Source organism: Hibiscus syriacus, unplaced genomic scaffold (genome assembly GCF_006381635.1).
Source record: "Hibiscus syriacus cultivar Baekdansim isolate YM2019G1 unplaced genomic scaffold, ASM638163v2 tig00110393_pilon, whole genome shotgun sequence".
Lineage (NCBI taxonomy): Eukaryota > Viridiplantae > Streptophyta > Magnoliopsida > Malvales > Malvaceae > Hibiscus > Hibiscus syriacus.
Genome location: NW_024062721.1, coordinates 957,655 through 980,469, shown reverse-complemented (window position 1 = coordinate 980,469; position 22,815 = coordinate 957,655). Strand labels below are relative to the sequence as shown.

The following is a 22,815-nucleotide window of genomic DNA, read 5'->3' as shown; positions in this document are numbered from 1 at the left end:
AGATCAGAATATCGTCAATGAAGACCACCACAAATTGATCCAAATATGGTCGGAACACCCGATTCATCAAATCCATGAAAGCTACAGGAGCGTTCGTCAAACCAAAAGGCATCACTAAGAATTCATAATGACCATATCTAGTGCGAATGGCCGTCTTTGCAACATCAGATCCTTTAACTTTCAATTGATAATACCCCGAACGAATATCAATCTTAGAGAAAACAGTAGCTCCTCGCAATTGATCAAATAAGTCATCAATCCTGGTAGTGGGTATTTATTCTTGACCGTCATCTTGTTCAATTTCCGATAGTCAATACATAATCTCCACGACCCATCCTTCTTTTTCACGAACAGAACTGGAGCTCCCCATGGTGAAGTACTATGTCGAATAAATCCTCGATCGAATAATTCTTGCAATTGGTACTTCAACTTTTTAAGTTCCTTTGGAGCCGTACGATAAGGTGCCATCGAAATAAGTGAAGATCCTGGATAAGCCTCAATCTCGAACTCTACCTCTCTATCAGGAGGTAACCCAGGCAACTCCTCCGGAAAAACGTCCGGAAACTCGCTAACTGTACAAATCTCCTCGATCGTGGACAATACACCTTTGGTGTTCAAAATACAGGCAAAGAAAGTCTCATATCCCTTCCGGATCATACGATCAATTTCCATCGCTGAAACTATATTGAAGAGATAGCCGCGACGTTCACCAATTAACACAACGGTCTGACCATCAGAAGTTTTCAGAGTAGCTCTCTTGTACTCGCAATCCAGATTTACTTTATATTTAGTCAACCAATCCATCCCAAGAATTAGATCGAACTCCTCTAAAGAAAGCTCCATAAGATCAGCGAGAAAAAATTTCTCCCTGAACCTCAAGAGGACAACGCCGAAATACTTTATTCACTAATACCGCTTGTCCTACTGGACTCGTAACTGTAATAGTATTTTCAGTGTTCTCAATCGGAATCTAAAGGTTTCGAGATACCGAGCTCGATACATAGGAGTGAGTGGAGCCATTGTCCAGTAATGCAAAGTATGAGATATAATAAATAGTAAATGTACATTCAATAACCTCAGGTTCATCTCTGTCATCCCGACATCTAGTGGCATAAACCAAAGCTGACTGTCTAGCCTCAGAAGATGTTGGCCCTCAATTTTACTGAGGTCGGGCTCTACTGTCTGTCATGGACGCTGATCCTCGAGCCTTTCCTTGACTACGATCTCTAATTGTGGTCTGTACTGTAATCTGAGAACGCACAGGAGTCTAAGTAGCGGTCTACTCAAACGAAGCTAGCTGAGGACAATCCCTCCGATAATGACCACTAGATCCACACTGATAGCAAAGACTCATCTTCTTACGACACTCTCCTGTGTGCTGTTTACCACAATACTCACAAAGGAGTCCATGATAATACGACGAGGAACCGTCTCGACTACCAACTAATGGTGAGGATGCTGCAGGCCTAAAACGTGTATTGCTTCTCTGAGGGGGCCAAAATATGAGTCCTCTTCCCGGACTGTGCTGATGACTCAATATTAGTCGCTCCTATGATCGATGTAGTAATGCCAATACCTGCGGCAGAAGGCAGATTTGTTGGGGTCGTAGGAGCAGGATCACCTAACGAAGGTGGGGGATCTACTCGTATCCCATCGATCGGGTCTGTAAATCTAGCCACTCGACCTCGTCCACGGCTAGTTTGACGACCACGTCTAGCACTAATTTTGATGGATCTCAAGTTTACTCTAGAAGATGAAACTTAGGGTTAGATAAGCACTTAGAGTCTCGAACACAGTTAAAAATCTTAATAATTTTGTGACATGGCTTTAGTAACTTGTTTTGTAAAATATTTCAAAACCGTATTTTCAATGTGGACTCATACACAGTCCGAGGGTTAAAAACCAAAAGCTCTGATACCAATAAAATGTAACACCCTAGACCCGGCCTATGCGTTTCGACTAAGTCTAGTGGATCACAAAGACATTTTCCAAAACCGTTATCCAATCAATGTAAAATCACATTATTCATGACATGAAATTATAATAAATTATACTATTAAAACTCAACTCTTAAATATAAAACCAATCAGTAATAAATTAATTTAAAACATATCTTACAAATCAAAAACCACGATAAACTGAATAGTAATAGCAAAAGTATCATCATTATAAAATCAAATACTTTAAAATAGGTCCATGTCACCAGAATAAAGTCAACTTGCAAGATTAAAATATTACAATCAGATATACTTCAAGAGATATGTTGATCCTCCAAGTGCTCAAACCGAGGTATCTAACCAACAGTATCTGAAAGGGGAAAAACATTTTCGAAAGGTGAGCTAGGCTCAGTGTGTCCCAACATTACCATAAAATCACAATAGGTACATTAAACAAATCATAGTCCAGTAAATCTCACAATTTCGTAAAAGAGTTTAACTTTTGAAAATCATAGTTTAAACCCTTTTCTGGTACACCATCAGTAGTTCCCAAAATTATTTTCCATATAGCTTACTTTATGCACATAGCAAAAAGAAAATCGACTTAAGGATAGACTATGAAGCTTGTATCCTTAAGCCCAAGTCAATAAGTCCATATAGCTTACCCTAAGCACACAACAAAGGAAAGCCGACCTAATGAAACATCTTGGGGCCCTCAAGAGTCACATTAGGCCCGTTTATTAACTTGATCAGAGCTATACAATTGTAGTTCAATCCATCCCAAAATCAATATCCATATACCAGTCATCAAAGTCCATAAATCATCAACAATAAATCGGTGTACCAACAATAATAATCCATAGATTTCAATGTACCATATTTCAAAACATATAAAACCATTATGTAGTAAACAGGAACACACCTCGATAATGGGTTCAGATAGTAGATCTACTGATTACTGGTTTCACCACGCTCTACTACAGTTTTCGAACGGGTGAATACTGGTATACGTGGTTTAACTGATCTAGAAGAGCTGGGTCGAGCTGTCAAACGATCCGGAGAGTCTCTTGTACCTTCAAACAATAATAATTAATCAGTCCCAAATCTTACTTAATTGTTCAAAGCTAAAATTCTTAAGTATATAAGCATTTTTTGGGTTTGACTATCATTTTGGGATATTTCGAGTCTGAATTTGGCCAAACAAATTGCGGAATCGGAATCAGGACGTCGAAAAACATAAAGTATGACTTTTCGAAAATTCAGATTCTTAGTCAAAGTCAAAGTCAACTACTTTGACCGTCAATTTGGAGGCCTTCGGGTTCGAATTTGACGAAACAGACTTCGGAAGTCAACGGTGAATAGATTTACGGCCATTTAAGGGTCGGTCAAAGCCAATTTAAGTTTTGGTCAAAGGAAGTCAACGGTCAACGGTCGGGTCGGGTCGGTCGGGTCGGGTCAGACCGATCAAACCGATTCATACCGGTCAAACCGGTTCGAACCGGTCGAAACCGGTCAAACCGGTTTCCAGCCCTCCACTCTCCCTGCGGCGGCGGGTGAGGCCTCCTCCGGGGGTGTAAAAATTCTGGAAAAATTTCTAAAAATTATTTTGAGCAATTTCGAGATACTTACAAAGATCGGTTCAAATTTTTGAACGGCGGAGAGCTCGATTTCAACTCGGTCGAATCTTTGACTACTTCACCTCCTCGCGCGCCGCCGTCGATGGTGAACAAGGTTGACATCGGCGGACTCGAAATGACACAAGGAACACGATGGTGCAGGAGGTGTCGTAAACGGAGCAACGATCGGTGGTGAATTTAAGATTTTCCTGGTAATAGAGCTAATAAAAACGTCAAGACTTTGACTATAAATTCCCGACGTTTGGCAGCGTTTCGCTTCAATTAAATTGAAGGGTTTGTTCCTCGCTCGATGATGAACACAACGGTGGTTTCAAAACGACGATCAGAATTCGGACGGCGTCTGGATCTTGGTCGGAAACGGACGTAGGGGAAAGGGAATTTGGGGTGGTGGTTTTCTGTTTTGAAACAAAAAACCACCCACGCATATAACATATATAACCAAAATTTACCTAATTTTATTGGGTAAATTTAGGGCTTAGTCCCTGAATTTTCTTTAACTCTAAAACAAGCTCCAAATTTTAAAATCTTTCAATTTAATCCCTAATTTACGCCAATTTTTACAATTAACCTCCAATTTCAATTAAATATTATTTTTGTAAAAATTCGGGTTGTTACAATGACTGTCGGTCTTGTGGAGGATTTCTTCATATCATTGTTTGTGACTCCTCGTTGTCATCATCATCACCATCATCATCGCCGCCGCCGTCGTCGTCCCGAGTAGGTACATGAGGAGCTGATAACGATGAAGCACCTCTATAGAATAAGGACCCTGGAGGTGTATGACTGACTATCCCACCGGCCTGCGAAAACTCATAAAACCCAAACATCGCTGAGTGTGAAAACTGTACAGGAGGTGTATGTTCTGTGGCCATGAGTGATGAGGCTGAACCCGCTAAATATCCAGTATATGAACCCCAAGTTGGATCTACAAACATAGACCCATAATAGCCTCCAAGAAGGGTCATCTGTGACGGCGGCGGGGTCATAAAACCAGGTGATGGTGGCGGTGGCGGCGGCGACGGCGGCATCGGGTAAGGGAATGGTGACAGCGACGTCTGGTAATAGAAAGGCGGTGGCGGCATCATATATGTTTGTGGTAGCTGTTGTGAAGGTCCTGCTGGTGCAGCTGAGGATGAACTGGAAGCACATGCTCTCAGTCCACGAGTCAGGGGACGATGGTGCTGTGTCGATGAACGTCTCTGTCGACGTCGCGGAAAGGTCTGCCCTCGTGCATCCTCGAGAAGCAGAAACGGTTTGCCGTTACTGTTGAACCATTCGTAATAACCCTCAGCAACCATCAAAAGGTCATAAAAAATGGGCTCTCTATGGGGAAGGTGCCGATGTCGATCCTCCCACAACACGACCCACGCATAATGCCTCACCAGCCAATCTGTATCTGTCTTGCCGCGTCTATCTATGCTATGCAACTCGTCCATATTGCGAGGTGCTTCCGGAATTGGTTGAAAACAACCAAATTGTCGGAGCACGCGATCAGTGGAGTGCCACTCGACGGTCGCATAACATATCAAGGGGACTGTCGCCATCCAAACATCTGATGGGCCCCTCAACTCAGGTGGGATCACCGCCCTCACATCATCAGTAGAATATGGCACCCATTCAAACTAAAACAAATATATATAATTTTTATCAAAATAATAATCTAATTATATAACTATAATCTAAAATCAATTTTTAAACATTAAAATTCATACATGTGTATCAGCCTTCTGATCGATTAACACCCTAATTTTTTCTAAATCATCAGGTAGCTCCTGATGATTTTTCCTATCAGTAGACCACCTATTCAAGAAAAATAATTTATTATTCACTGTATAAAATTATTAATATACAAAATCAGTTTTACAATTACCTCAGTAGTAGCGGAAATACGAATGGGTTCTTCACAACGGGACATAAAAAGGACAATCGATACCATGCCCAATACTGCAATAGTAGGAGACATCCGCCGATAGCATTACGCAAGTAGTCAATGGCTTGACACATCTCTCTGTACAGGAAAGCCAAAACTGCCGAGCCCCAACTGAGTGATCCGGCCAGATGAAAGTCGCTAAGGTGTCGCAACCAAATGTAGTGAACTTGGTTGCGTGATTTGTCTGACATCAACAACCCTCCTATCAGCTGCAGTATGTATGCCCTTGCATACATTTTAACTTCATCCTCAGACGCATCCTCGCTCAAATCACGAAAATTGGCATCTAACCAATTTAACTGTATCCGACCACCGCTAAAATTTTCCGGGACACGTCCTAGATTATCCCGACACAAAGTAGTCAAGGAACCATGCGCGATCCCCGATATCACATCTCCATCCACCGAAATCCCCATGTCTATAGAAACATCCTGAAGTGTAATCGTGCACTCTCCGCACGGAAGATGGAATGTGTGGGTCTCCGGCCTCCACCGCTCTACTAAGACAGAAATCAGGTCTGGCTCTATCTTACAGTGACCCTTATATCTACCTATGTAATCGAATCCATCCTCTACTAAATACGGCAAGACACAGCTAGGTATCACTAACTTAAGATTCCTAATAAAAAGATCTAATACACGGTCCTTCTCCTAAAATTAAATAATTACAAAAATTAATTCTTAATCTAATAATCATGCATTAAATAAATCAATAAATTATTACTAATAATTTAAATTAAATTAAAACGTTAAAATGTTACCGTATCAGCAAAGTGTCGAGATATATGATTTGCATCCAAGCGAAGTAGATCGTCTGCCATTTTATATCTGCAAAAAAATTAAATAAGTAAAATATTAAATAAATTAAATACAAAATATTAAAAATATAATAAATTATACCTTAGAAGAGATTATAAGAGTATTTGAGAGAAGTTGAGAGAATTTGGTGTGATGAAAGTGATTGAGGATGGAAGTATTTATAGGGAGGTTTGGGGGTATTGAAGTCGGGATAGTTGTGTAATTACACCTAAGGCGCGCCGCAGGAGGCGCGCCTTCCTGACGCGTGTCAGATTCACAGGGAAGGCGCGGCTCCTACCCTGCGCCTTAGGTGTAATTACACACCTACCCCGTGCTTTATCCATGTGTATCTATGTCAGCATAAGGCGCGCTTCAGGAGCGTGCCTTACCCCACGTGACGCCAAATCAGCATATAGCGCGGTGCAAGGGGCGCGCTTTATTACTAAGGGTGTTAGATCATGAAATATAGTCTGACCGGTGTTAGATCGGTAAATATACCGGTCACTGGTGATTTTTCGAGAAAAACGCCTAATTTATGGATCATACTTATATTTAGATTATTAGAATTTTACAATTATTTATACATTTAAATTTTGTTATATCACCATGAAACCAAACGATTCTAATAATTAAAAGATTTATTGTCAACTTTTGAGGTTTAAAATTTAAGTATTATATATATATAAATATAAATGTTCAATTATAAATGATTGAAAGTCTTTGCACGAATCAAGTGACCTTAGTAATAAAGAAATTATTGATATTCCTTGAGGTCTTGGATTTGAGCATTGTGAATATTAAGGGTGTGAGTGTTCAATGTCAAATAGTTGAATATTATCTTAATATATACTACATTATATTTACTTCATATTAATAAAAATTGATCAAAAGTATTTAAACAAATATTATCTAATATACACTTAAATTTATAAAAAAATATGTTATATTATTATATAAATATTATTTTTATAATTTTTAATTATATATTTTTATATAAATCAATGTTATTATTCATTTCTTTATCTATTTTATACTTCCAACGCTTTATGATTATAAAAATTTTAAATTTTATAATACAATTTTAATATAGAATTTTAGGTTTCTCCTTATAAAATGGCATGATAATAACACCACTAAAAATTTTAATACACTCACTAAAAATTTAATGTTAAATTTTGATTTTTTTTTTTGAAAATTTAAATACTAAAACAAACTATGATTGATAATTTAGATACTAAATGTAAGGTTTTAAAATAAATTAAAAATTAAGTATAATTTTTTTAAAAAAAATAAAAGTTTAGATATTAAAATGAATTAAAACTGACACTTTTTTTAAATAAAAAAATACTAAACCCTATTTCCCATTCCATATAGAGGAATTGTATACTTAAACCCAACAGGACTACCTAAACGCACAAATTGATCACACGACCAAACGAATGTTCCCATGTTTTACTCGCAACAACAAGGTAGCTGTTTTGTGAATATGCTAAAATACCTGTTTGAGAAGCATCACCTGGTGGCATCATCTCACCCTCCTCTTCCAACCAATGCGTCTCAAGAATTTTCACAGCCTTTTCATGGATCTCATTATTATCATGAGACTGTAAATTCTCGATAGCATCATCAATCATTTGTGCATAGAGGTTAACGCCTCCGGTACTCCCCAGGTTCTTATCAGCTTCTCCTACCTTCAAAATGTTTTCAAGCCCTTGTAGACAAACCGTAACAATCCTTGGATCGGGACAGTTAAGAAGATCACACAATGGCTTGATACAACCTTGACTTACAAGGAACCTGAAATACATAACAATCCCGGATGAGAACTAGTTTATACATCATAACCAGCCATGGTATGATTCCACACAACTAAGATAGGACACAATTTTCATACTTGATCTGCTCAGGACAGGAGTCCCACCAGATGTACCATTTGAAATGGCCCATGCAGCTTCTTTCTTAATATCAAATTCAGCGTTTTGAAGCAAATGAACCAGCGAGGCAATAATATTAGCTTCAATCACAGCCTGCAAAACATATACAATTATACATCCTTCAATAGTATAGATGACATAACAGCTTGAATTTTGTCATTTGTACCATCAGAAAGATATGAGAGAACCCAACATGCATCAGTTAATACTTCTTCATCATTTGAATGAATAAGATGTGACAATGCAGGAAGTGCAGGCTTAACCTAAACAGAACATAAAGGATAATTAGCAAGATGATAATTAATTCAACCCCAGCAGTGAGTTGCCACGTGATATCCAGCTAGACAATAATACCCTGTATTGATAAGCCGTCTAACTCTCTGGTCTAATTTTAGCAATGTGCGATATCTCGCTCTCAGGTTTATGTTAGCAGTGTACTGCGATGTACAATTTCGTGATCCAATAAACAGTCCACCATCTCAGATTTCAAAGACAGACAAAGAAAATTTGGAATTGTAAATCAATAACACTGAACACAACCAAGCTTGCCAATTCAGGTTAAACAATCAACAGTTTCCAGCAAAACAAGGGAGACAGGGTCAAAGGGCGGTTGGGGTTTCCCCCTGCAAAAATTTGAGAGGGTCCGTGTCGCATTTCTCGGCATAGAGAGCTTAGCATGCTCATTCAACAGGGCCAACAAAGGAAGCAGAGCACCATGGCTAAGGACAAGATCACGACATCTAGGAGAATCACCAGCCACATCTCCCAATGCCCAGACAGCCTGAATGTTCAAAATGAAAAGAGAAAATAAGATTTTAAAACATTTCTGTCCTAGCTTTTGTGAAGTAAAATTTCTCACTTCCTAAGTCGGTCAATAACCAAGATAATCACATATTAAGTAGAAAGTCTAATCAAAATCACGTGCTTGTTATAAAATTTAAATTTAAAGAGGGTGAATAAAAATTCACGTTAGAAGGGAATTTATAATATTTTATAAAATATCAATATATTATTGATAAACAATATTTAAATTATACGATAACTAAAATATTTAAAAAATGACTACCTCCCTAACTTCAATCAGGATATCCTTAAACTAATACATCGTTCCTACTTGCCTAGAGCACAGGAGTAAGTTTTTTTCCACATAATTCACTAATTTTTTTGAAAAAAAATATTTTGAACTATAATGAAAGTTTATAATTATAATCTTAAATTAAGTTTATAATTAAGATATTTTCTTAAATTTTTTGACACAAAATTAACAAATTAAGATCACATAAGGATCATACAAGGAAATATTAAAAAATCTAACCAAAACTCGAACAATGATAAATACAAACATATTTGGTTGCATCGGCAAACGAACTGTAAATGGATCAAGCTATTGAAAAACCATTAATAAAACTGCAAATAAAAGTCGAGCGACGTGAAAAAAACTATCCACAAATCAAATCAACTATTCAAATCTACGAACATTCAAACGACCGAAAACATGTCAAATGATAGAGAAAATATGTAATAAAGGCGGATGAAAACGTTTCATAAAAGTAGACTTATTAAAAATTTAAAAAAAGATGTGATATAAAAAATGATAATAAAAAATATGGTCAACAACCAGTTTTAAAATTTGTGTCGTCGCTAATCAACAAAGATAAAAATAAGAAGTATGGATGGCACACCAAAGATGAGAGACACTCATTTTAGAATAAGATTTTTCTAATCGTCTTTTATAAGAATCCAAAACATGAAAGCACTTAATATTGATTGTTCTAAACATGAAGGCTATAATCTCAATTATCGTTTATCTGTAATAAATATAAAACGAAAGAACAATATGATTTTGAAAGTTAATTGTAGAGATAATGTTAGTATAATTTAAAACTTTATTTGGATGTCGGGATGGGCGGAGATTTTGATCCGATTCATGAATCAAATTAATATTTTATTTAAAATTTAAACGCTAATTTAATATTTTATTTAAAATTTATGAATTAAATTAAAAATAACTCTTCTCATTAACATTATATGTCGTCAAATTAATAACTTTTAACGTCTTAATAACTCAAATATTATAAATTAATAACGTATATAATTAAAATATTAATTTCCAAATTTAATAATTAGAAGGGAATAGATATGAAATAAGAATGACCATTTCTGTGACAAAATGGTTGAGATAATATAAATGAGATTTTTTAATTTTCAATATAGTCCACCTCGGGGATTATTTCCCCATCTAGGGTAAATTGAACAGTACCAACCTAAAGACGTCAGGTGCTCCACACGTCTTCAAGCTAAATATGAAGATTCCACGACTGCATGGTGTCTTCAGACAAATGAAGAAGACCCTACGACTACACGATGTTTTCAAGCAAATGGAGAAAACTCTAGGAGTGCACGACGTCTCCAAACCAATAAGAAGCCCTAGTTTAGGTGGATGCCTTAAATGGGAAAATATTTTTCCCATAACCCTATGTGGGCGAGGAAGCCCCATTTCTGTAGGTTACCCTACTTTAAAATAGGCCAATATCATAAATGACGGGAGAGGATATACGGTTTTTCTGGCCCAATACTCTAGGTGGGTCAACTATTTATGGTATTGGGCCAATATGAAGATTATTTTGGGAACTACGACATTCTATATAGTTCACATCGAACTCGTCATCTCAATGTGATGAGTTCCATTAAATATAATTTTTTAATAGACCCATATGAGTAGGTCCCACGTAGACCATTAAATTATAGGTTTTATTGAGACTCGTCACCTCGATGTGACGAGTCCATTAAAAAAATATTTGTTCGTTAAAAAATTTAATTTAGAAAATTAAAAGAAGGGACGAGTCCCTTTGAATTAAAAAAAATAGTCGTTTGTCAACGGTCATGTGGAAATTATCGCCTCGAGGTGACGAGTTCCACTGGCTAAAAATTAAAAAAAAATAATTAAGAAAAAATTGTTTACAAAGTAAAAAAATATTTACAATCTAATAAAATTTATTTATATTTCCTTAGTTCTTGTTGACGTCAATGAGTTGTCGAATGATAATGTCGCGGGGCTCGTCGCGTATGATGGGGTCGTCTGACTTGATCGTCATCGTTGTCGTCTTCATCGACTGCATGGGTTGGTTGCTGAAAAAATTTAGAAGTACTCAACACACTCTTAGAAGCACCTTCGAAATACGGTGATGGGTTTATGGTGTTTGACGCCATCATAGTCGTTACTGATTCGACTTGGTGACTTCGTTGACTATATACGAAATGATCTCATTCACCCTGACTTCGTCTTCTTATACTATAGATGTGTGTTGGATTGCATCCTATAAATGTCCAACCCAAGTCGGTTGAGTCACGTCTGAAGTATGATGTGAGGTATGAAAACCGAAACTAGCATGAGATGCATGGTAGTAATCTTCAGCGATAGATGCTAAAGAAGATGAAGACGCCGATGATTTCTTCTTGGACATGGACTTGAGAAATCTGGTCTGATGTTGTTCTCATTCTTCCCTCTGTCCTGTTGTCGTGAGATATGGTTTTCTATTTGCTTCATATTTTATGAGATAGAGAGAATGGTGGAAAACAAGGTCCAACGGTGTAATCTCGTAACGCATGGGAGCGATAGGTGACGCTAATTCCAATGCTCGATGTAGGCAACGTACCTCATCGACCAATCTTCCGAATGTTTCCCACTCGTATTGATTTTATGGTGTTCATCCATTTCAACAATATTTGTAGGTATTGACTGATGCGACGCAAACTGTCGCAGTCGCATCACTCTATCAACAAAACGTAGTAACGGCGTGTCACTCCACAATCGCAAAATGTAGTAACGGCGTCATGATACACCATAACTCAGACTCCTTAAAAAAATCATGCGGCAATAACCGGTGGATCTCGTTATCAATATACGGAAGGAAAGAAAACTGTAAATATTAAATATCAAATTTAATATGTATAAAGTTTAAAAATTTTAAAAAATAATAAAAGAAAATTTGTATACCACATATTGACTGGCGATGTCGATCCTCATCCATACATCTTTTGTTGTGGTACCCGCCAACTTCGTCTCAGTTATTTTATGGTGTCATCTAAAATATTTAAAATTAAAAATTAGAGTAAAAAAATTAATTAAGTTTATCAAATTTAAAATATAATGTTAGAAATTTACCTTCCGGCAAGAGGAAACTCGAGGGAGCTGTTGTAATCGACGTAAAAAAAGGAACTGATACCATGCCTAGGACTATAGCAGTATCAGACAACCTGCTAAGTCGGTTTTCGACCTGCTCAACAATAAATGCCTTGCAAAGGTCCCGGTATAGAAATGTTAAAATCGTCGAGCCCCAATTGGTTCTATGACACTTGCCGAAATCATCTAATATTTGTAAATATTTTGTATGTTCCAAATTACCAGATTTATCCGGTAATAATATCCCTCCGATAAGTTGGAGAATATATTCCCGGGATGCAAAAATAACCTCATTCTCAGTAGAGTCCCTCATTACTTCGAATTCATACTCCAACCACATCATTCTTACCCGATAGCTCTCCATGACATTTGATGGGACCCACTTTCTCAAAACTTGATACACCAATGCCGAGGGGTCGTACATGTTTTGCTTCACTACCGGGTCTCCATTGATAGGAACACTGAGTTGTAAGCGGCATCTTCCAAGGTAATCGTCGTTTCACCACTCGAGAAATGGAAAGTGTGCGTCTTGGGCCTCCAACGTTCGATTAAAGCCTCGATCAACGCCGGGTACACCTTGAAGCCATGTAGAAATATGGTTGGATAAAGACCGAATTGTTGAAAATATACCAACATCCGTTTGTTTGGATCTTTCGAAGTCATCCCGTGCTTACGAATACTCCCTTCTCATTCCGGTGGGACTTCGATTGTTGAAACATGGACGTTGATGAGGCGTAATATCTCTGCTCTGGAAGTCATTTTTTGGGATTTCGCACAGAAAGTCAAATTTTTTCTCAGTTGTTTTCGGATTCAGAGTTTGATGAGAAATCAAAACCCCAAACCCTTATTTATACCCAAATTTCAACTGCTAGAATTTTTTTAGCCGGTGGAACTCGTCACCTTGACAAACGACTAGAAACGACTATTTTTTTAATTCAAATTAGTCCCTTTTTATTTTTTAAATTAAAATTTTTTAATAAAAATATTTCTTTAATGGACTCGTCACGTCGAGATGACAAATCCCAATAAAATCAATAATTTAACGACCCACGTAAGACCCGCCTATCTGGGCCCATTAAAAATTATATTTAATGAAATGCGTTACCTCAAAGTGACGAGTTCGATATGAACTATAGAGAATGTCGTAATTCCTAAAATAATTTTCATAGTGATCCAATATCCTAAATAATTGACGCATTTGGGGTTTTGGGACAAAAACCCAAGATGTACCAACGACTCAATAGATTTGGGTCAGCAACAACTATGAGTCAGGCCTTGTGAGTGGACTCAATCTGGTCGGTTTCTTCTTGCAGCTACAGAGTTTAGATTTTCATGAAAAATTCTCGAAAGTCGTCAAATCCCAATACAGGTTGAAGTGGACATACTCAATCGCCGGATCACTTCATCTCTTTTGTCTTTATCTTTGGATTCAGTTTTTCTTAAAAATTTTAGGGTAAATTATACCAGTAATCACATGACTATTATTACTTTTCATTTTGACCATTATTGTTTTATCAACCAAGTCACTTACGGTTAACATTTAAACGTGTTTGATAGTAAAATTGGTATAATTTTACATTTAATCCTAGTTACTTATATATTCTATTAATTTAATCTTAATTTTTAGTTTAATTCAAAAACCAATCCCAAGTCAAGAGATACCACATGTCACCACTCAGAACATTACCTTTTCTTTACTTAAACTTAAAAAATCTTAAATTTTAGTTTTTAAAATATGTAAATTATTTTTAGTTAGAACAAATATTTAAATTATCATTTATTAATCACTTTAAATTTTATATTGATATATAAAAAATAAATATTTAAAACAATCATAAATAATAATTTAAATGATTGTTTTAATAAAACTAATAATTTAAAATAAATCATTATTTAGGTTTTTTTTCTTTGATTAAAGTATATAAATGTTCCTTCGACTATAAAACGTTATTTTATTGAGTTTTTATTATTATTAAAAGTAATAAAATTATCTCTCAATTATAGGATATTATTTTATTAAGATCATTAACTATTAAAAGTTATAAAATAATTGTTTTAATATTCATATTCGAGTTGTTTTTTGTGCATACTCTTCATTCATATTTTGTTATCGAAACACTAAGCTTGAAAGCAACGAGGGTGAAATAGACAATTTTAAAATATGATTTTATCATATCTCAATCGATAGGCTAACATTCAACTAGGGTTGGGCATGAGACTCAAATTCAACGAGTTCTGATCCGACCTAACCATATTAGGTCAGATTTAAAAAAATAGATTCATGTCGGGTCAAATTTTTTAAAGGATTTGTTTGGATCAGGTTCGATTTTACGGTGAAAATATTTAACTCGAACCAAAAAAATAATAATATAATTATACCTAAATTAAATATTTTATTCACCAATCAGGACCACATGATTAAATGAAAAGCAAAGTTTAAAATTGCCAACAAAAGAATTTGAACCAAGGGGAATGGACAAATTAAATTGCAACTAAACCAACGGAGTAAACCCCATCTTAAGTAATTCGATTGCAAAAGGTTTTATATATTATCTTTTATATTAGGACGGGAAGAAGAAAATAAAAGACATTAAAAGAATTTACACTTGGGAATTTTAACTTAAAATGGGTGATCTTAATAATCGGGACAAATAAAACTTTTAAAAAACAATTACATTATTAATTTATATATAGTTAAATATCTATTATTAGTAGGAAAAAATAAAATAACTAAATCATATCTTGAATCTAAGTCAATATAAACATTTAAATCATCAAAAAAATCTAATAAATAAATTATATTTCACACACACAGGTGCGCGCGCGCGCGCACACACACACACACACACATATATATATATATATATATATATATATATATATATATATATATATATATATATATATATATATATATATATATATAATGCAAGGTTTAAAAATAAATATGAGTTTAAAATTTTTATATTTTTAAAATTAAATTATTTTATTTAAAAAAAACTATATTGAAATTTTGAACCCAAACTTACGAGCGCAACTTAAATCAAAAGATAAATTTATAATTCAAATCTTAAACTTTTGTCTTCAAAATATTTTTAAAATTATTTCTTATTTTATTTAAATTTATAAGCATTTAAAAATAATTATGAAAATATAAAAAATAATTAAATTTATAAATATATAAATCTTAAATACATTTACTTTAAATATATACCAATAACATATATATATATATATATATATATATATATATATATATATATGATGTTATTAGTTCTTTTAAACATGTAATTTGAATTTGCATCAAATCTTTTTAATTTTCAGTTTTTTTAGTGATCTAAACCTCAATATATAAAATAATTTAAAATCATCTATCAAATATAGACTTTAGACAAATGTCAAAAGTGAAATATGTCATATAATCAATTAACATGTTAGGTGGTTATTGGTATAATTTACCCAAAATTTTAGGGTAAAGTATACGAATGGTCACTTAATTATAGAATAATGTTTTATTAAGTTCTTCAACGATGAAAAGTTATAAAATGATCTTTTAATTATAAAATGTTACTTTGTTAAGTCTTTCGATTATTAAAAGTTACAAAATGATCACTTGACTATTTATTATGTTACAAACTCATCATTTTTCGTTAAAAAATTAGTGATTGTCTAAGTTGGACGTTAACATAATGGTTGAGATTATAGTCGTTTGATATTATGAAATCATATTTTATTATATATCACAATCAACATGTTAACATTAAGCTCAGAATATCATAAATTTTAACGAAAAAAGATAAGTTTAAAACATAATAAATAATTGTATAATCATTTTATAACTTTTAATAATTGAATAATTAAATAAAATAACACTCCATAATCGAAGATTATTTTATAATTTTAATGATCAAATTACTTAATAAAATAATATCCATTATTATTTCTTTATCATCTTCTTCATACTCTTATCGTTGGGCCCACTAAGGTAAGCTAAATGAAAAACAACTTTTGCAAATTTTAGTGGAGAATTTTTAAATTGCCGTCTTTTGATGTCGACTTTTCACCGTACATTTTTTTAAAATTAATTTAGGGTAAATATGAGTAGAAACAATTTCATCCGTATCTAACAGGTTGTAACTCGATCGAATCAGATTTTTGTTAAAAAATATTCAGGTCAGGTTGGATTGGATTTTTTAAAGGATGAAATTGAGTCGGGTCAGATTTGGGTGGAGGGTGAAAACTCCGACTTGACCCGACATGAGAATAATACTGTAATTTTTTAAAATTTTAATTATTTTCTTAATTAAATACTTAATTTATATCGGATTGAATCGAATTTTTACTCTAAAAATCCGGTTGGGTCGGGTTGGATGTAGAATATAAAATTTTCAGGTCGAGTCGGATTGATCAAAAATCAGACCCTAATCCGACCCATTATCATTCCTAATATCTATTATACTCAAATATAAATTATCAATAAATAATAACAATTTCTTTACTATATATAGTACACTTAATTATATAAATTATCTCTTGAGTGTTATTTTATTTAGTTTTTCTATTGTTAAAATTTATAAATTTATTATTTTATTATTTATATATTCTAAATTGATTTTTTTTAAATAGTAATTATTTCAGTTAGAAGTTAATCTACTAATTAAAATATAATAAAATTAAATTTGAATGATATTTATTGATACCGAAATATAGGCTGGCTGATATAATGTTTTTAACATTAATTCAATAATATAATGTGAATGAAGAATAAATTCATAAAATACAACTTAAATAAATATAAAATTATATTAATAAAAAATAAATTTTCAACAAATAATAGGCGGCCAACAATAGGACTATAGAAGATAAGCGAAATTTATATATTTCAATTTAAAATAAAATTAAAGTCATGCTTGCCAAAGACGTCTACATAGAGTTACCTCGGCTTTCACAGCTGAAGCGTTGGTGACTGTTTATGTCCTTCAACTAATTGTTAATATGGGGTTTTCTCGTGCTATTATTGAGGGGAATTCAATATCAGTGATCCTTTTGTTAACTTCCACGGGATGAATTTATCAGAGATTGGGACTTATATATGGAAGGGTCATCGACTGTCAACTTCTTTGCATGCTTGCTCATTTTTCTACATTGCGCGTCATGGAAATCAAGGTGTCCATTTACTTGCATCTGCTGTAATGACGATTGAGGAAGGCCGATTTTAGGTCGAGGAAGCTCCTCGGCGAGTGATGATTCAGATTGAGGAAGATAGGCGTTGGCTCGATCCTCGCTAATTTGACTGGGGTTGATGTGTTTGTGAAAGCTCTAATTTTCTTGGTTTTCTACTCTATTGCTAGGCGTTCGATGTGTCATCTTCTGCAAGTGAGGGTGTTGGTTGGCTTGCCATGATGGTGGCTCTGTTTTTGTTTCTTGTTTGACTTCCTGTTTCCTTCATGTTTTTGTTGATTCTTTTTATTCGACTTGTGGAGTAAAACTAGATTGCTTGGGCATTACGTTTTTTTTTCTTAATAAAGCAACCGACACTTTTAGTAAAAAAAAATTAAAGTTATAAATTTAATATATTTAATAAAAAAAATACACGATTTAAGTTAATTTTTATTAGAATTATAATTACATTTTTGTAAGAGATTAATCGAGCGATGGATCCTTAAAATTTTTAATCTTTCTTTACTAAAAATAATTTTTAAAGATTCATAAGGGTATGTTACATTTATGGTGCATATTGGTATACGATATTCAGTATAAACTTATCCCTTTAATTATATTTCAATATCAAAGAATAATTGCACTAATTAGACTTTATTATTATTATTAATTTTTAAGTTTGATTTCATTCGAGTCAAATATTTTTTTGTTAATTTAAGGTAAGTATGAGATAATATTTATTTATAGATAAAATTTTTATCATTTAATATTAAATACTTAAATTATGTTACTCGAATTTAAAATTTCAAAAAATAACATTAATTTTTTTACTATTAAAATTGTTTGATTGATGTTTGTTTTAGCCTAATCATAAATATGAAAAATTCAAACATCTCTGTCATCATATTGAAAAAGGAACTTTTGTAATCCACCCACATGCGTACGTAACAAGAAGTTAATAGATAAAGCAAAAAGAGACGAAAACACGCCACCAAAAATATCTCCTTTTATCTTTTAACATCCTAAGAACCTAGAACCTTCTGTCAACCGACCAATTCTCCTCCTCCTATGAATGTGAGGCCCCCGTTCATTCAATTACATTCATTATTGAAGGGTAAATATATGTTTTGATTTTAAGATCAGATACTTAAATTCTAGTTTGTCAAGTCAAGTAAATGAATTCGAACTTAAATTTTAAAGTTGATGTCTGAACTTTTTTTATTCAACTGGATATTAGGATTTGACATTTTAATTTAAATTAGGATATAAATTTATTTTATGATCCAACTAAATAATTTATCACGAGTTAGGTTTAGCTGCATAATTAAATAAAAAATTAATTAAATTTTAAAATTAAATTCAAATATTTATAAATAAAAAAAATTCATCAAAAAAGTTAAATACTAAATTATATTAAATCTTAAAATTAAGTTAGATATAAAAATTAAAAATCATCCTCACTTCAATATTCAACAATTATGTACAACTAATAAAAATTAATTATATCGACAATAAATTGATTTAGTAAAAATAATGCATTAATTTTTTTTAAATAACATTTGAGGTTCGAATATTAACAATTATGAATTAAACAAATTAATTTCATAGAGACGCATTAAGTCTTTATAAAATTTGATTTAAACTAGTTAATTAATAATTGAATATCAAAATTTAATTAAAATATAAAAACCAATTATAAAAAAGAAAACGAATATAAAGCTGAATAATTGAGCTTAAATATTACAAGAGGGACTTTTTTGTTGACATTAAGCATCAAATTTTGAAAATTAAAAATGAGAGATTTTATTACAATCCATAAAATAAGTGGTTACATTTTTGCAAGATACAAAAAGGTCCTTTAACTTTGCCACTAAAACTAAACAATCCCCCAATTCGTAATGAAAGAAAATAGCGATGTAATTTAAATTATCAAGACAAGTGGGGGTTGTAGGACAAGTCAACGGCGGGAACTGCTCCGTTTCGCTGCATTGCCTTTAGATGAAGTGACACGTGCCCTCTTCGTCTCCATCGGATCGTTGTTAACGTCAAAGTTCATGCCATCTCCGCCGACTATATCGGCGAACATCCTTTGCAAATCCTCAAAACTGTCCTCCTAAGGTAAAAAGAGTACAAAAAAATCCATAATATAATATCAATGCACTCTCGTTTAAACTATAATTACGTATTTAGCCTTTTGATAATTGGAATTTAAAGGGTTAACCTCATCTTTCACATTGTTCATCATCGAGATCATCTCTTGCATAAAATCACAGAAGTCCTGCTCGCAAATCTTACAAAATTTAGGGGCTAAAATTGGAAATAACACAAACGTTTTCCATAAGAAATTTAATTAATAAATAAAGATTCGAAGAAATGATATTGCCGATGCAATAACATTTTTCACTGAGCACGATGAAAAATCCGACACCGTTTTATTTGCATTGATAAAAAAGCTTCTAAAAGAATAAAAGGAGACAAATGAGATATTTTTACGCACTTCATCTTCTTCTTCCAAGGGATCGTAAAGACCGGCATCATACATTGATCTCTTAGATTCGTCGGAGAGAACTGAGAAAAAATTATAGAAAGCTATGGAATAAATAATTACACCACCAGGATTCAACAGCAATAAGGTAAAATGGATTTAATAATGTTACCCGAATAAGCTTCTTGGATCTGCTGAAACCGGCTTTTGGCTTCGCCGGCGACTACCGGATTTCCGGCGTATCTGTCCGGATGCCATTTCTTCAGAAATTTGAGCATTAAGCATGTTAGTTTTGATTTTGCAAAATGAACATCTTATCTTAAACTAGAAAGATTGAAAAAGCAAAAAAGAAAATCAAATGAAAGCGAGAAGTTATAATTACCAGAGCGAGTTTACGATAAGCAGTGCGTATATCAGAGAATGAGGCGTTCTTACGAATCCCAAGAACGGAGTAATAACAAGATCCGCCGTGGGATCCTCCCTCCCGATCCATCTCTTCCGTCCAAAATCCTCTATCTCTACTCTCTCTCTCTCTCTCTCTCTCTCTCTCTTGAAGCAAACAAAACTACAAAATACTCATGATGCTTTCTAAGATCTTAAAAGATAAAGGAGTAAAACAAAAAAATCAAATGTGCTTAACAGGAAAAAAGCAGAAGCACTAGTTTTTTGTTGTTGTCACCGTTGATTTTTATTTTTCCAAAGGGAAGGGGATGTTCGAGGAGAGAAAATATCTCGAGGAACTGTGGGGAGATATGAAGAATGAAACTTCGGGAGATTCCTGCCTTATTAGTGACTAATAGTTCTCCGAGCCAGATATTTTATTGGCGGGGTTTTTAAATGCCGCTCTGTTCGTTTCAAATTACGTGGTTGCCACCGAAAAATCCAAAATGCAAAAGCGTAAAATATACAAATGGTCTCTCAATTATATGATACTGTTTTTTTAGTAACTGATTATTAAAAGTTATAAAATGATCATCAATTATTAAGACATTATTTTGTTAAGTCTCATGACTATTAATCACTCGACTATTCATATGTTTCAAACATGTCACTTTTTTTTTAAAATTTAACGATCGTCTAATTTGGATATAGAGATTGACATGAGTCGAATCGGGTTAATTTTTCAGCCAACTTGACCTGACTCGAAAAATGTAGATCATCCACCTGAAACTCAATTTGACCCGAATTTAGGATGACTTTATATGACTCGAAGCCCAAACCCGGTCCAAAATAATATCAATTTTATTAGATAAAATAAAGATCTAACTGAAAAAATAATATGAAGATGAGTGTTATTGGAATTATTCCTAAATAAATATTATTAAAGGTCTCTTTCAAAAACTCGTTATTTTGGGCTCTTTTGATGAAGTAGAAGTTTTCTTTTGTTATTTTGGGCTGTTTTGACATTTGAATTATCCCTTATGCCTCAAAGCACATACCTTCTTTATTGGGCCATCACTTCAATCAATTTATTCTTTCAAAAACTTATAAATTAATTTTTTTATAGTTTAGGGTGATTAAAAAAGATAGTATATTTATTCATAATTTCTTTAATTATTGAGAATATATATATTTATAGTCGTAATTACTCAAACCCAATACTTTAAAATAAAATAACATTTTCTTCAACTACTAAATTCACTTGAATAAATATTGACATTATATAACTTATTGATAACAATTAAATAATTAGATGACTTGATAAATAAAATGAAAAAGAATAACGATTAAGTGGCCATAGATATAATTTATCCTTTTAAAATATAAAGATTTTGGGTAAAATACACTTTTAGTACTTAAACTATCAATTTTGGTACGTTTTAGTACTAAACTTTTAATTTTTTTAAAATCATATCTAATATTTAGTTTTATGGGTAAATTACATCATTCATCCCCAACTATCTCCTTACTCCTATTATGGTACTAAAATTTAAAAAAAATTAGTTTAACTATTCAACTTTCAAATTGCTCATATTTTAATCACTCTAATTTATTTTATTAATAATTTTGTGACATGAAACTTATTATTATTTCATTAATATATAATTAAAAAAATAAATTTTAAAGTTAGAGTGAATAAATTGGGAGTAATTTGAAAATTAAGTAATTAAATTAAAAGAAATATAAACTTTAGTAACTAAAATAGGAGTGAGAAGATAGTTGAGTGATAAATTATGCAATTTACCCATAGAAAATATGCTACGTGTAAATCAACCGTTAAGTTTTTAACAATGAGATACTAAAATGAGAAAAAAAAACTAAACGATAGACATGTGTTTGAAAAATTAAAAATTTAGATATTAAAAGGATATAAAACTGATAATTTATGTACTACACATATAATTTACCCTAAAAGTTTCGGTGAAGAAATAGAAAAGGTATAGCACAGTAGGTATATAGTTTTCTCAGAGAAGCGAGAGCAAAATATACAAAGATTTCAGAAAATCCAAAAGAAACTAGTTGGTGCGTTTCTCGTTATATATTCTCCCTCTCTTGTCTGTTGGATTATATTGAAAGATTGTTTTTTAATATAGAGAACGTTTGGCTCGCGGGAAACGAAAGAGAACAGAAGAAATTATTTCTTGATCTTATTGATGCAATTATTAGTCCAATCTGAATCATTTGAGATTTTTTCTGTATAGTTTCTCTTAGGAATCTTCCAAAGCTAATGACTTTGAATAATTTGGTTCAAGCTCTTAATGGTTTGACTTTTGAAGTTCTCAAATTAATTATCATTTGCTTTGTTTTTTGG

At 33.0% G+C, this 22,815-nt stretch overlaps 1 protein-coding gene and 1 pseudogene across 1 annotated transcript; both read right to left on the bottom strand.

Moving 5' to 3' along the window:
- Positions 1-4,218: 4,218 nt before the first annotated feature.
- On the bottom strand, positions 4,219-11,445 carry LOC120123524 (annotated as a pseudogene).
- A 7,911-nt stretch (positions 11,446-19,356) lies between these two features.
- On the bottom strand, positions 19,357-20,810 carry LOC120123398 (dnaJ homolog subfamily B member 3-like). The gene is made up of 5 exons (XM_039142298.1): positions 20,446-20,810; positions 20,236-20,323; positions 20,076-20,146; positions 19,800-19,856; positions 19,357-19,691 (listed from the first exon to the last, which is right to left on the bottom strand). Exons 1-5 carry the CDS (start codon positions 20,554-20,556, stop codon positions 19,536-19,538), a joined length of 483 nt encoding a protein of 160 aa, XP_038998229.1. The 5' UTR covers positions 20,557-20,810; the 3' UTR covers positions 19,357-19,535.
- Between the last annotated feature and the right edge of the window lie 2,005 nt (positions 20,811-22,815).

What these genes read in the sequence shown, in the direction of transcription:
- LOC120123398 (XM_039142298.1), bottom strand. Translation starts at nt 20,556, where the DNA reads ATGGATCGGGAGGGAGGATCCCACGGCGGATCTTGTTATTACTCCGTT. An exon ending in CTTATCGTAAACTCGCTCTG is followed by an intron (nt 20,324 to 20,445) that starts GTAATTATAACT and finishes AAATTTCTGAAG; the next exon opens with AAATGGCATCCGGACAGATA. An exon ending in CCTTGGAAGAAGAAGATGAA is followed by an intron (nt 19,857 to 20,075) that starts GTGCGTAAAAAT and finishes ATTTGCGAGCAG; the next exon opens with GACTTCTGTGATTTTATGCA.